Source organism: Palaemon carinicauda, chromosome 4, assembly GCF_036898095.1.
Source record: "Palaemon carinicauda isolate YSFRI2023 chromosome 4, ASM3689809v2, whole genome shotgun sequence".
Lineage (NCBI taxonomy): Eukaryota > Metazoa > Arthropoda > Malacostraca > Decapoda > Palaemonidae > Palaemon > Palaemon carinicauda.
Window position 1 is genome coordinate 165726139 of NC_090728.1, and position 12522 is coordinate 165738660.

Below are 12522 nucleotides of genomic sequence, written 5' to 3' on the forward strand. Positions count from 1 at the left end.
GGAAGACCATGGTACAGAGGCTATGGCACTACCCAAGACTATTATTATTATTATTATTATTACTTACTAAGCTACAACCCTAGTTGGAAAAGCAGTATGCTATAAGCCCAGGGGCTCCAACAGGGAAAATAGCTCAGTGCGGAAAGGAAAAAAGGAAAATAAAATATTCTAAGAAGAGTAACAACAATAAATATCTCTTATATAAACTATAAAAACTTTAACAAAACAAGAGGAAGAGAAATAAGATAGGAGAGTGTGCTCGAGTGTACCCTCAAGCAAGAGAACTCTAACCCAAGACAGTGAAAGGCCATGGTACAGAGGCTATGGCACTACCCAAGACTAGAGAACAGTGGTTTGATTTTGGAGTGTCCTTCTCCTAGAAGAGCTGCTTACCATAGCTAAAGAGTCTCTTCTACCCTTACCAAGAGGAGAGTAGTCACTGAACGATTACAGTATAGTTAACCCCTTGAGCATAGAATTGTTTGCTAATCTGTGTTGTGAAGTGTATGACGACAGATGAGAATATGTAAAGAATACGCCAGATATTTGATGTATATGTAGGCAAAGGGAAAATGAGCCATAACCTGAGAGAGGGATCTAATGTAGTACTGTCTGACCAGTCAAAGGCCCCAATAACTCCCTAGCAGTAGTATCTCAACAGGTGGCTTGTGCCCTGGCCAACCTACTACCTACCAGGTGGGAGGAAGTCCCTAACCAAACTGGCTGCCTAAAATCCTGGGATGTCAAACCCTCAGACCTTAGGAGGAGTAAGAACATGATAGGCTAGGCTTCAGTCATTAGACAAATGGCCATGGAGGAAACTATATCTGTAAGGGGCATGACGTCTTCAATGTACAGTTAAAATAAAATGATGGATATTCATTACTATCCATCCTCCCTCTCGTCAGAAGGATGGGGCAAAACATTTATATCTTAATCCTAAATAGAATAGTTACTCGGTACGGTAGCCTATCTGCATCAACGTCCGATCCAGCGGAGAAAGAAAAGAGAAAAAAAATGCCAGACATTCTTACTCTCATCCTAGACTGACATTGCAAGTGCTATCATAGACAAGATACTTCTTGTCCTGTGAGGAAGCTAAGTATGCTTCACAACCTGCTGATAGGCAGCAATGACCTTAGATGTCAGGATGCCAGAAAACTTTAAATCAATCAAAACCTGCTGAGCAGCTACAACAGGTCCAAAAAAGAATATATTGAAGGAGGTCTCGACCTACACTTGGCACACGGGGATGATAGCAAACAATCATCCCTAATTAGAGTACAATGTTGATCTACATTCGGTTTAATATAAAAAAAAAGAAAAAGAAAACAACAACGACGTAGAGTCCATCCTCCTATGATTGGATTGAGATTCTTGCTTTACAATAAGTCAATTATTTACTTCCTAAAAGAAAAAGAAAATTAGAAGTTTGTTTAAGGGCACATAAGTATGTCCATAATCGATGCAGCTGAAAACATAAGTGAAGAGACTTAGACAGGTAAGGGAGCGGAGCTCCTAGCTCTCACTCCCACCTGTTGCTTAACTGCTTGTTAAATGATTCAACAGCCACTATACTTCCTACCTAAAGGACAATGGCTTCTCTTTGCATATGATCAAGAACTTTCAATGTTTCATCATCACCTGTAAGCAAATCTATAATGAAAATTTTGCATTACTCCGGCCTAAACACACTCAACCAATAGGAATGTTTGCATGAATATGTCTGTCTACATCACTTATATCCCAATTCATTTCCTGCTATGAAAATGATATTTTGATTATAAAATAAATTTTTGAATATACTTACCCGGTGAATATATAATAGCTGACGTCTCCGACAGCTCGACAGAATTCAAAAACTCGCGAGCGATCGCCATGAAGGTAGCGGGTGTGCCCACCAGCGCCGACTATCGGCCAGATACCGCATATACATGTAAACAGCTCCAGTTCTTCTCATCCCACTGGGTCTCTATCGGGGAGGAAGGGGGGCCTTTAATTTATATATTCACCGGGTAAGTATATTCAAAAATTTATTTTATAATCAAAATATCATTTTTAAATATTAAACTTAGCTGGTGAATATATAATAGCTGATTCACACCCATGGTGGTGGGTAGAGACCAGTATTAATACAGTTTACGGCGTATATGCTTAGAGTTTTTGACAGTTATATCATAACAAAACCCAAATAAATATAGGTACCTGGTAAGGAAGCTGACTCTAACGATTACTCTGCCTTGTTAGTCCGCTTTCCTCACGAAGCCCAGCCATCCTCTTAGGATGCTGAAAGACTCCCAGGAGCTGAAGTATCCAGGGCGACAACCCATACAACAGGACCTCATCAAAACCCTTAATCTGGGCGCTCTCAAGAAATGACATTTGACCACCCGCCAAATCAAAAAGGATGCGAAAGGCTTCTTAGCCTTCCGTACAACCCAATTAAAAACATTTCAAGAGAAGATTAAAAGGATATTGGAATTAAGGGAATGTAGTGGTAGAACCCTTACCCACTACTGCACTCGCTGCAACGAATGGACCCAGTGTGTAGCAGTCCTCATAAAGAGTCTGGACATCTTTTAAGTAAAATGACGCAAATACCGACTTGTTTCTCCAAACGGTCGCGTCCATAATACTTCGCAGAGATCTGTTTTGCTTAAAGGCCACGGAAGTTGCTATAGCTCTTACTTCGTGCGTCTTAACCTTAAGCAAGCAACGATCTTTTTCACTCGTGAGAATGAGCCTCTCGGATTAAAAATCTGATAAAATATGACAAAGCATTCTTTGACATAGGCAATGAAGGCTTCTTAACTGAGCACCACAAGGCCTCAGATCCACCTCGTAAGGATTTAGTCCGAGCTAAATAAAACTTCAGAGCTTTAACTGGACACAGCACTCTTTCAAGCTCGTTGCCTACGATCTCTGACAGGCAAGGTATATCAAATGACTTAGGCCAAGGACGAGAAGGCAGTTCATTTTTGGCCAAGAAAACCAAGCTGAAGTGAACATGTGGCTTTATCTGTAGAAAAGCCGATGTTCCTACTGAAGGCATGGATCTCACTGACCCTTTTAGCCGAAGCCAAGCACTCTAAGAAAAGCGTCTTGAGGGCGAGATCCTTCAGGGAGGCTGAATGTAATGGCTCAAACCTGTCGGACATTAGGAACCTTAGGACCACGTCTAAGTTCCATCCAGGAGTTGCCATACGACGCCCCTTAGAGGTCTCGAAAGACTTAAGGAGATCTTGGAGATCTTTATTATTGGACAGATCTAAGCCTCTATGTCTGAACACAGACGCCAACATGCTCCTGTAGCCCTTAATAGTGGGCGCTGAGAGGGAGCGAACATTTCTCAGATGTAGGAGAAAGTCTGCAATTTGGGCTACAGAGGTACTGGAAGAGGAAATGGATGATGACTTGCACCAGTCTCTAAAGACTTCCCACTTCGACTGATAGACCTTGATGGTAGATGCTCTCCTAGCTCTCGCAATCTCTCTGGCTGCCTCCTTCGAAAATCCTCGAGCTCTTGAGTGTCTTTCGATAGTCTGAAGGCAGTCAGACGAAGCGCGGGGAGGCTTTGATGAAGACTCCTTACGTGGGGCTGCCGTAAGAGATCCATCCTTAAAGGTAGACTCCTTGGAACGTCTACCAGCCATTGAAATACCTCTGTGACCCACTCTCTCGCGGGCCAGAGTGGAGCAACCAATGTCAACCTGGTCCCTTCGTGAGAGGTGAACTTCTGCAGCACCTTGTCTAGGATCTTGAAAGGTGGAAAGGCATAAACGTCCAGGTGAGACCAGTCCAGCAGGAAAGCGTCTATGTGAGCTGCCTCTGGATCTGGAACTGGAAAGCAGTAAGTCGAGAGCCTCTTTGTCAGAGAGAGTAGCAAAAAGATCTATGGTGGGTAGACCCCATGTCATCCATAGCTTCTCGCACACAGTCTTATGCAACGTCCACTCCATGGAGATGACTTGTCCTCTTCTGCTGAGGCCGTCCGCCAAGACATTCATTTCTGCACAAATCTCGCCAAAGGAGAGATGTTACTGCCTTAAATGGAGTTCCTTCTGATCCGTGGATCAAAGACCCGAGCCTTCCAGACTGTCCAGTGGAGCTCCCTAACCCAAATCCGCTGCATCTGAAAACAACACATGGTTTGGGTTCTTGATCGCAAGAGAAAGACCTTCTCGAAGTCTGATGTTGCTGTCCCACCAAGTCAGACATGTCTAGACTGAATTTGAGATTGGGAAAGAGATACTCACTAAGCCCTTCTCCTTGTTCCAATGTTTTAGGTGAAATAGGAAAGGGCATAGGTTGAGTCTCCCCAGAGAGATAAACTACTCCAGCGATGAAAGAGTTCCCACGAGGCTAGTTCAAACTCTTACAGAGCAACTGTTTTTCTCTTGCAAGTGAAGGACTTTTAACAGAGCTTGTTCCATTCTTGCGGGAGACGAAAAGGGCCGAAAAATCAGACACTGTATCTCCATTCCCCCCCAAAAAAAATAGTCTGGGATGGGATACTGTAAGATACGACTTCTCTACGTTCACTATGAGACCTAGCTCCTTGGTTAGGTCTAATGTCCATTAGAGGTTCTCCAGACAGCGATATAATGACGACGCCCTGATTAGCCAGTCGTCAAAATAAAAGGAGGCTCTGAATCCTCAAAAAATTTAGAAAGCTTGCTACATTTTGCAAGGGCCTTGTAAAAACAAGAGGAGCAGGAATGAGGTCGGAGTACAGTGCTCGACAGTGGTACATTACTTTCCCGTCCACAAACCTCAGATGTAATTGAAAGTTTGGATGAATCGGGATGTGGAAGTATGCATCCTGAAGGTCGAGAGAGACCATCCAGTCGCCTTCCCTTAATGCTGTCAAGACAGCTTGGTAGTCTTCCTCGTGAAGTTTGTCTTGACAATGAACACATTGAGCGCACTTACATCTTAAGTACTCCTGCAGTGAACGTGGCTGCCAGATCATTGGAGCCATCCCTGATAGTCTTGTTCCTGCAGAGAACGTGGCTGTCAGATCATTGGAGCCATCCCTGATAGCCTTGTTCATGCATGACATAATTGTACAGCAAAACTTCAAACGCTCGAAAAACTCCTAACAGGAGATGGTCTAGCTCTGAAGCCGACCATAAAATCTTGGAGCGTCTCATGGCCAGGCGCCGGGGAGAGTCTATGAGGCTTGAGAAGTCTCTCTGGGCAGAGGCAAGAACTCCCAAGCCGAGAACTTCTCCCGTGTCATACCAGACGCTCGCTCTATAAGCCAGTTTAAAATGAGGGAAAGTAAAGGCTGTCTCCCCCAAACTCCTCCTGGTGATCAACCAGTCGCCTAGCAAACGTAAGCTCTCTTAGAAGAGCGAGAGAGCACTAGCTTAGAAAACAACGGCTTCGAAGTAGCTAGGCCTAGTGTAAACTCTGACGTTTAGGCGAACGAGGAGCAGCAGTTACAAAATGGTCCGGACAAAGATCCTTAAAAATCAGCATGATTTATTTAAAGTCCATAGAGGGCTGAGCAGCTTTAGGCTCCTCTCCGTCTGACAAAGTCCCCAAGGGAATATCAGCAGGAGGGGGATCAGCAACTTCCTCATCTGAAGGAACCTCGTCCGACAATTGCCAAGTCTCAAGCAAGGGAGAGACCTGCCGTGGTGGCAATGCTTGACAAGCAGAGTCCACACGCAAAGGAGCAACAGTAGCAGTCAAGGACGCTACGTCATGTAACTGCTTAAAGGACTGACCAGCAACAACAACAGGTGCGGGAGGACGCTCGACGTCAAGTCGAGACTGCCTTGACTGCCTAGATAGAGCAGTTAAAACAACTCTTGACTGCGGTGCTTGACGTTCAACGTCAAAACAAGGCAACTGAGCTGGTTGGCGAACGTCCTGAACGTCAACACGAGACTGCGGCAGCGGCTGAACGTCAACACGAGGCTGCGGCAACGGCTGAAAGTCAACACGGGACTGCAGCGAGTGAGGATCCAAGTCACGTGACTGACGTGACAAACTACCGACATCACGTTTCATAACGTCAAAAGGACGAGTAAATGCTCATTTGGGCGGCTGACGGCCAGTCTTGTTTAGTGTAATGGCGACTCGAAAGCGAAGGTTCATCGTGAACCTGCTCAACGTCATACTTCTCCATAAGGGAGGCAAGCTTAGTCTGCATGTCCTGCAGGACAACCCATTTAGGATCAACAGGAGTCGGAACGGGCCGAGACGACGGTAACGTCTGTGTTGGCAAAACATTGCCTTTACCGCGACCCTCGGACCCCGTGTTACGCTTGCGTTTAATAGGCGAACCGTCTTCCGACGACTGCAAAGGGTCAGAGCTGTCCCCATGGCTACAGCCAGGACGCTGGACCTGTCCTGAAGGGACTGACTTCCGCTTTAAGGGTCTAGAAACTTTGCTCCAAGGTTTCTTTTGCAAGAAGCCTTCGGATGACGAGGAGAAAAAACAGCCTCGCTCGTCTTATGGTAGGGGCGATCTTGCTAGACACGCCCGATACCATAGAGGGAACGTTTGTTCGTTGGTTAAAGCCTCTCGTCCCCATAAGTCCTATGACATTACTTCTCCCTGGTAGCATGGGAGCCTGAAAGAGGTCTCGGACTAGGTGAACGACAAGCACGAACAGACGAACCCTCGGTCGCAACACTAAAAAACACTTTGCGCAATTATCACTTTATCACTACGATTTTCTGATTTGCACTTACTTCACTGAAATCGTATTTTTCAATAATTTCACATTAGGCATGAATAAAACTGATTTCTACCTGAAGCACGCAATTCTCCCCTACATCAAAAGGTTATAATTGCGAAATGAGTCGTAGAATGTAAGCACATTAGTACAAGCAAAAATCAGTAAACATATATATCGAATAAAACGGAAATATATAAAGTTAAAAGGATCAGTGACTGGGGAGGAGACTAAACACTAGTTCATTAAAGACTACGTTTTCAATCTCTCACCGTACAGTGCCTTGGGACGAGAATAAAAACTAAAAACGTTTTATCCTTTCTCCCCGTACAGAGACTTGGGACGAGAGTAAAAAACTGAATCGAGAACAACGTTACTCGCTTGGGACGAGAATAAAGATTGGAACGTTCTCTCTTCCTCTCTCTCTCTCCGTCTCTCTCTCTCTCTCTCTTGATTTCACACAGAAGAGAAATGCCCACCCACCCTTCGTCAATAAACAGGTTATTTGACCAAAGGAAAAAACTGAAAGGACTAAGAAATTGAAAATTAACAAGTTCCTTTAAATTAGTATTTAAAACACTTCAGTTTGAAAGAAGAATGAACAAAACGTCAAAATCGATTTACTCTTTCTGCAAAGTGAAACCGTGATTCTCTCTTTCTCTATTGTAACGATAGAGTGCAAACTGCGTAGCATAAATAAACCAAACGTTAGTTCATCTTTGAAGCAGCACGAAGACTATTCAAAGAAAATCTTTCATAAAATATCTACTAAAAAAATATTAATTTCATAACTCTTACAGAGCAAATGATTTAAACTTAACGAAAATAAAAGTTGAAAGGGCTCAACGTTGTTTAACTTCGGTTTCGAAGTTAGGACCGCCTACTCTCGGACTAGGGGAGGAATAGGTAAGGCCGCATATAAACAAAACATAAAATTTATCTTGATGTTTAGTATAAATGGAAAGCTAATCGAAGAGGCCTAATAAAGGCGGGTGAGATATAAAATATATAGAGGAAAATCTATAATTAACAACAACAATTTATAACGTGATAAGATAATTGCTAAAAGCCTAAAACACACTTCTGTACACTAAGGGAAGGGTCGGCCATCTTTACTCTATGGAAAAAACCAGAGATAAAAGAGCAAGGGCAAAACACTTTTACTCTCCTTTCAAAAGCATTTCTTTTGAGGATAGTATTGAATAATCCAACACCGCGAAAGCAATAAAACCAAAACCAAGTACTTCACCAATTCGGTAGAAAACTCGAGGTCATAATAGCGAGTGGAATCGACTTGTCGATGAAACCGACAGAGAAGAACTGGAGCTGTTTACATGTATATGCGGTATCTGGCCGATAGTCGGCGCTGGTGGGCACACCCGCTACCTTCATGGCGATTGCTCGCGAGTTTTTGAATTCTGTCGAGCCGTCGGAGACGTCAGCTATTATATATTCACCGGCTAAGTTTAATATTTAAAAATACAGTAACAGCTATGCCATTAACACACCGAAGGTTTCATCATCACCTACAAGCAATTCAATAACATGAAAACTTTTGGCTTCTTGCTGTAGAATGATATCACATGATCTGGAAATTTCAGGCCTCCTTTAAATTAACCTCATATTCTCTGTCCATCCCAGTAAAGGCAAATCAAAATCTGTGGCCAGTACTTCAAAACTAATCAAGCTTGTTTGGACAGGGACAATGGCTACAACACAAATAATTCGACTTCGGTGACTAAAATGAGAGTAAGGTAGCGTAGAATATGTATTCAACCATAAGTTTGATACAACTATATGGAGGTCATCAGCTGAAGTCCCAACCAAAGTCCCAACCAAGGTTAAAATGTCTACCTTGAAAAAAAAAAAATACAAAAACAAACGTTACATCATTAGATACAGCATACATACTTCAGAAAAGAAATTTGTATCAACATCTCAAAAATCAATGTTATACTTTTGTTTCTGTCAATAAAGCGGAATGAAAAATTTAGTAAAGAGACTAAAAAAATTTAGTAAAGAGACTAAGACTGAAATAGAAATATAGGGAGGTAGATATCTTTCTAAGAAAAAGAGAGATAACATTTTAAATATATAATCAGTATTTTTCAGTGATCACTAAATCAGAAATATCAACAAAACAAAATGAGGCACATCTTTACCCCTGAGCAGTAAGTTGTAGGTGTATCCCCCTTATAAATAAAGACAGCTTTGTAAGTTGGTTTGAAATGAAAGTGGTTTCAAAGGATACTAATGTTGGCAAACAGGTAAAGACTTAACCAAGTGAGAATATGAACAGTTTTACACCGGCCCCCATGGATAAAAATCTATCCAAATGAGAATATGAAGTTTTACACCGTCTTGGATTTATATACAATACTTAAAATTTCTAGTGAAACTGGAAATCTCTAAAATAAATGGCCCCTGATGGCTATTTTGACTCTTTTCTCCGTGTATGACTAATGGGGGCTGAGGCATAATAACTTGTGCATCGATTGACTAAAAAGTAAACTCCACTTCATTGTCTAATTCCATTATTCACTTTTGGAAGACTGATGGTGGATTACTGCACATGTGTTGTTTATATGCACTTTTGACAGCTGTTCAGTTTTCAGTATGGTGTAATCATTAGCTGGCTTTTTGAACCAATTAAGGATGTCTCCCACAGGGGAGTTCAATCAATTTTGAAATGCAGTATAATTTCACCTATTTTGGAAATTAAACAATCTGTGTTCCATACAGTATATACAGTAGCTATTGTTGTTCATCTTAAAGTCTAAAATAGCAACAAAATAATTACCCACATGTATGGTGTGAACTACATATCCATGCATTCCTTGCCAGGACAGGGGAACAAGGAGACAGTTTATTTGCGAGTGAAGTGAGCCATGGCAGAGTAAAACCATTTGAGGGATATGATATACTCTACAGTAAATCATAACTAATTATGATTCTATGATAATGACACAAGTGGATGGCGTGTGCAGCACATTCATGCACAACTTGCTAGAATACAGGAGCAATGAGTATCTAATTGAGCAAAGTGAGCCATGACAGAGCAAAGACCAATTAAGGGACATGATATAATTATAGGTATTACAATACTTTAATTTCATGCCATTTACATGAAACATATGTTTTTTTACAATTGGATATCTTGTGTTTACTATGCATTTCGGACCATTACTATTGCTGTAAATTATTCGTTTTTGGTTTTTCCACCCAAAAACCCTGTTTTCCTCTTGGATCCCACAAAATCATTTTCATATGGTGGGGGAGATTAGGAATATTTATAAATGGGTGGCTTATCTGGAGCCTTTGTACAGTAGTACATTGGGACAGACTAGGTGTAAAATTTAAAAAGTTACGACTAAAAACCCACATTTTAAAAGGAAAACAAACGCAAGAATCCCACCTAACCCAAGGTTCCGCACCTAACCTGGAACCCCCTTAGACTTCCATATTCTTGGCTTATCCTAAAACTAAGTCTCAACCTTGTGTTTGCTTCCCAGCGGGCTTCACTCCTGACAAGGTAACACAAAATCATATTTTGTGAATTATAAATTGACTTCATATTATCGCATTTCAGAACAAAATAAACAACTCCATAAAGTAAATAAATTTGACAAATGGTAAAAAATTTTTTTGTGACACATGCCCTAATGAACTATAGTACATTCACCTCATTTGCCTTAATATTCATGGTCACAAACAGATGAAACACAAAATAATGAGTAGGAAACATATATATATGGTTCGTGCATCGAGCTAGAAATTAAAGTATCATACATTTACCAGGTTTTTGCAACCTGACGAAAGCACTTTTACCATTGGCTTAGCCAAATTTACCACTAATTAATACAATACAAAAATATATAAATATTTTATCAAATGTTTTTATTTTATTCCATGAAAGACAGTTTCTTCTAGCTTTATCCCACTTATACGTCCAGATACTTTTTTATCTAAAATACAGTAAACGATACCTAACTTTAACACTGGAGAGCCTATGTCTATTATTACCATTATTAATCATTACTAGCCAAGCTACAATCCTAGTTGGAAAAGGAAGATACTAATATAAGCCCAAAGGCTCCAAAATGGAAAAAAGGCCCCATGAGGAAAGGAAGTAAGGAAATAAATATACTGCATAGGAGTTAAACATTCGGTATTCTTTACTAAGAAAGGTTACCCTGACGATAAGTAAAGTAATACCACTAGGGGTTCCCCATTGTCGGTGGATATAGATACATATATTACATTAAGTATTTATTTGCGACAAAAATAAGTGTCATTATCGCAGAAAATGGGCGTTTTCCTACTGGGAATGATTGTTTTTTACGGGGAAAGGTTACCCTGATGGTAAGTAGAGTAATACCAAACATTCTATATTATGAGACTGAAGGTTTATCCAATGTTAATTTATCAAACTAGTAATAGCGAACAGCCTAATGGAAAGAATGAATTAGTCTGGAAAACCTACTTAAGTATATAAGAATGATGATATATACCAAGGACTACACTAAAAATACCTCGAGGATATTCTGTAACGAGTTAGGCTGGGTCAACCTAGGTCTTCCCTCCGTGGACATTTTGGATTTTTTTGTGACCCAATAAAAGGTAAAAGCATAAACAGCTCCACTACGAAATTACCATGGCAATACCTGAAGTTCTTCGTAATTACCTTACGAGGCCAACTATCGATGGAAGTAAAAGTAAATTGGAGAAATAGATTGAATATTAGTCTTTGTCCCTCAGCTGACGATGTAAACAAATAACCACTACGAGTTCGGGTTATGGGAGGGGCTAAGAACACGTCGTTGTTCTAAATTTGACAGACTGGGATTAAATTAACAGTCATGGACCCGTTAAGATATTTATTAATATATATCTAACAATTATTTATCATATTTCTTACCATTTCGAATAAATGATTGATTGATTATAAAACTAAAGTCCCTGAAGATAATCTGGACGAGTTGGAAAGATCGTTACAGTGGTGCCACGCCTATTACAGATGTGCCACATTTCCAGCATATGTCGATGAGTTAACCTGATGGAAAAGAGATCCTGCATTGCCATAATATTCCATTCTCTAAATTTGGTTTCAGTTCGTTGTTAAATATCATTAGAATCCGTTCTGAACATGAAACTCTCTTCTTGAGCTACAATACGAAGTTTCAATTCATATTAAGATGTTCTTGAATTTCCTGGAAACAAAAATATTTTGCGACTTAAAACCTACAAATGATCATTAGATAATCGCAGTCGTTTCGAAAGTCCCCTTCCTTTTTATTCATAACTATTTTTTCATATAGATAACACTCAAATTTACAATGGATACTATAAGCTTTTATTTGTAACTCGAGAAACGTGTTACTTTCCATGAGAATATTAGGCCTAATAATTGTACACAGATGGGCAACTGGGCTTACTTGATAGCAATTATAAATGAACAGCAGTGATCGAACTGTTTCTACTTGTATAGCTTTGTAGTTGAGCCTTTTTGTCGAAACCAATTTGGAAACGTTCATGTGGTGCTATTGTACGCCCCTATTATGCACATTTTTGTTATAACATTGGCTTTTACAGCAATTATAGATATGCATTTTGCATCAATGAAAATAGTTTTATTACTCTAAAAACAATTTTTACTCTTTTACTTAAGTTAGAGTAATTTTATATATCTGACCGTAAACTACTGGAGAACGTTTTAAATGGACATTGCTTGCTTTTTACAGAAACGAAAACTGTTACGCAATTTATGCAACCAAATTCATATTTTCTACAATGAACATGAGACGAGAGGTCGGGGCGGTTTTGTTAATCC

General features: G+C 40.4%; 1 protein-coding gene across 5 annotated transcripts in view; it reads right to left on the minus strand.

The window, feature by feature from the left end:
* Positions 1-11709, minus strand: part of Kaz (Katazuke) — a 78446-nt gene extending 66737 nt beyond the window's left edge. The window contains exon 1 of one of the 5 annotated variants that reach the window (XM_068372664.1): positions 11611-11709. In XM_068372664.1, coding sequence (XP_068228765.1) covers positions 11611-11613 — 3 coding nt within the window. In that variant the 5' untranslated portion in view covers positions 11614-11709. Of the gene's footprint in view, positions 1-11175; positions 11199-11224; positions 11330-11356; positions 11500-11610 lie in introns of those variants that run through there. The other 4 variants (XM_068372667.1, XM_068372665.1, XM_068372663.1 and 1 more) reach the window with 4 other exon arrangements.
* Positions 11710-12522: the final 813 nt, after the last annotated feature.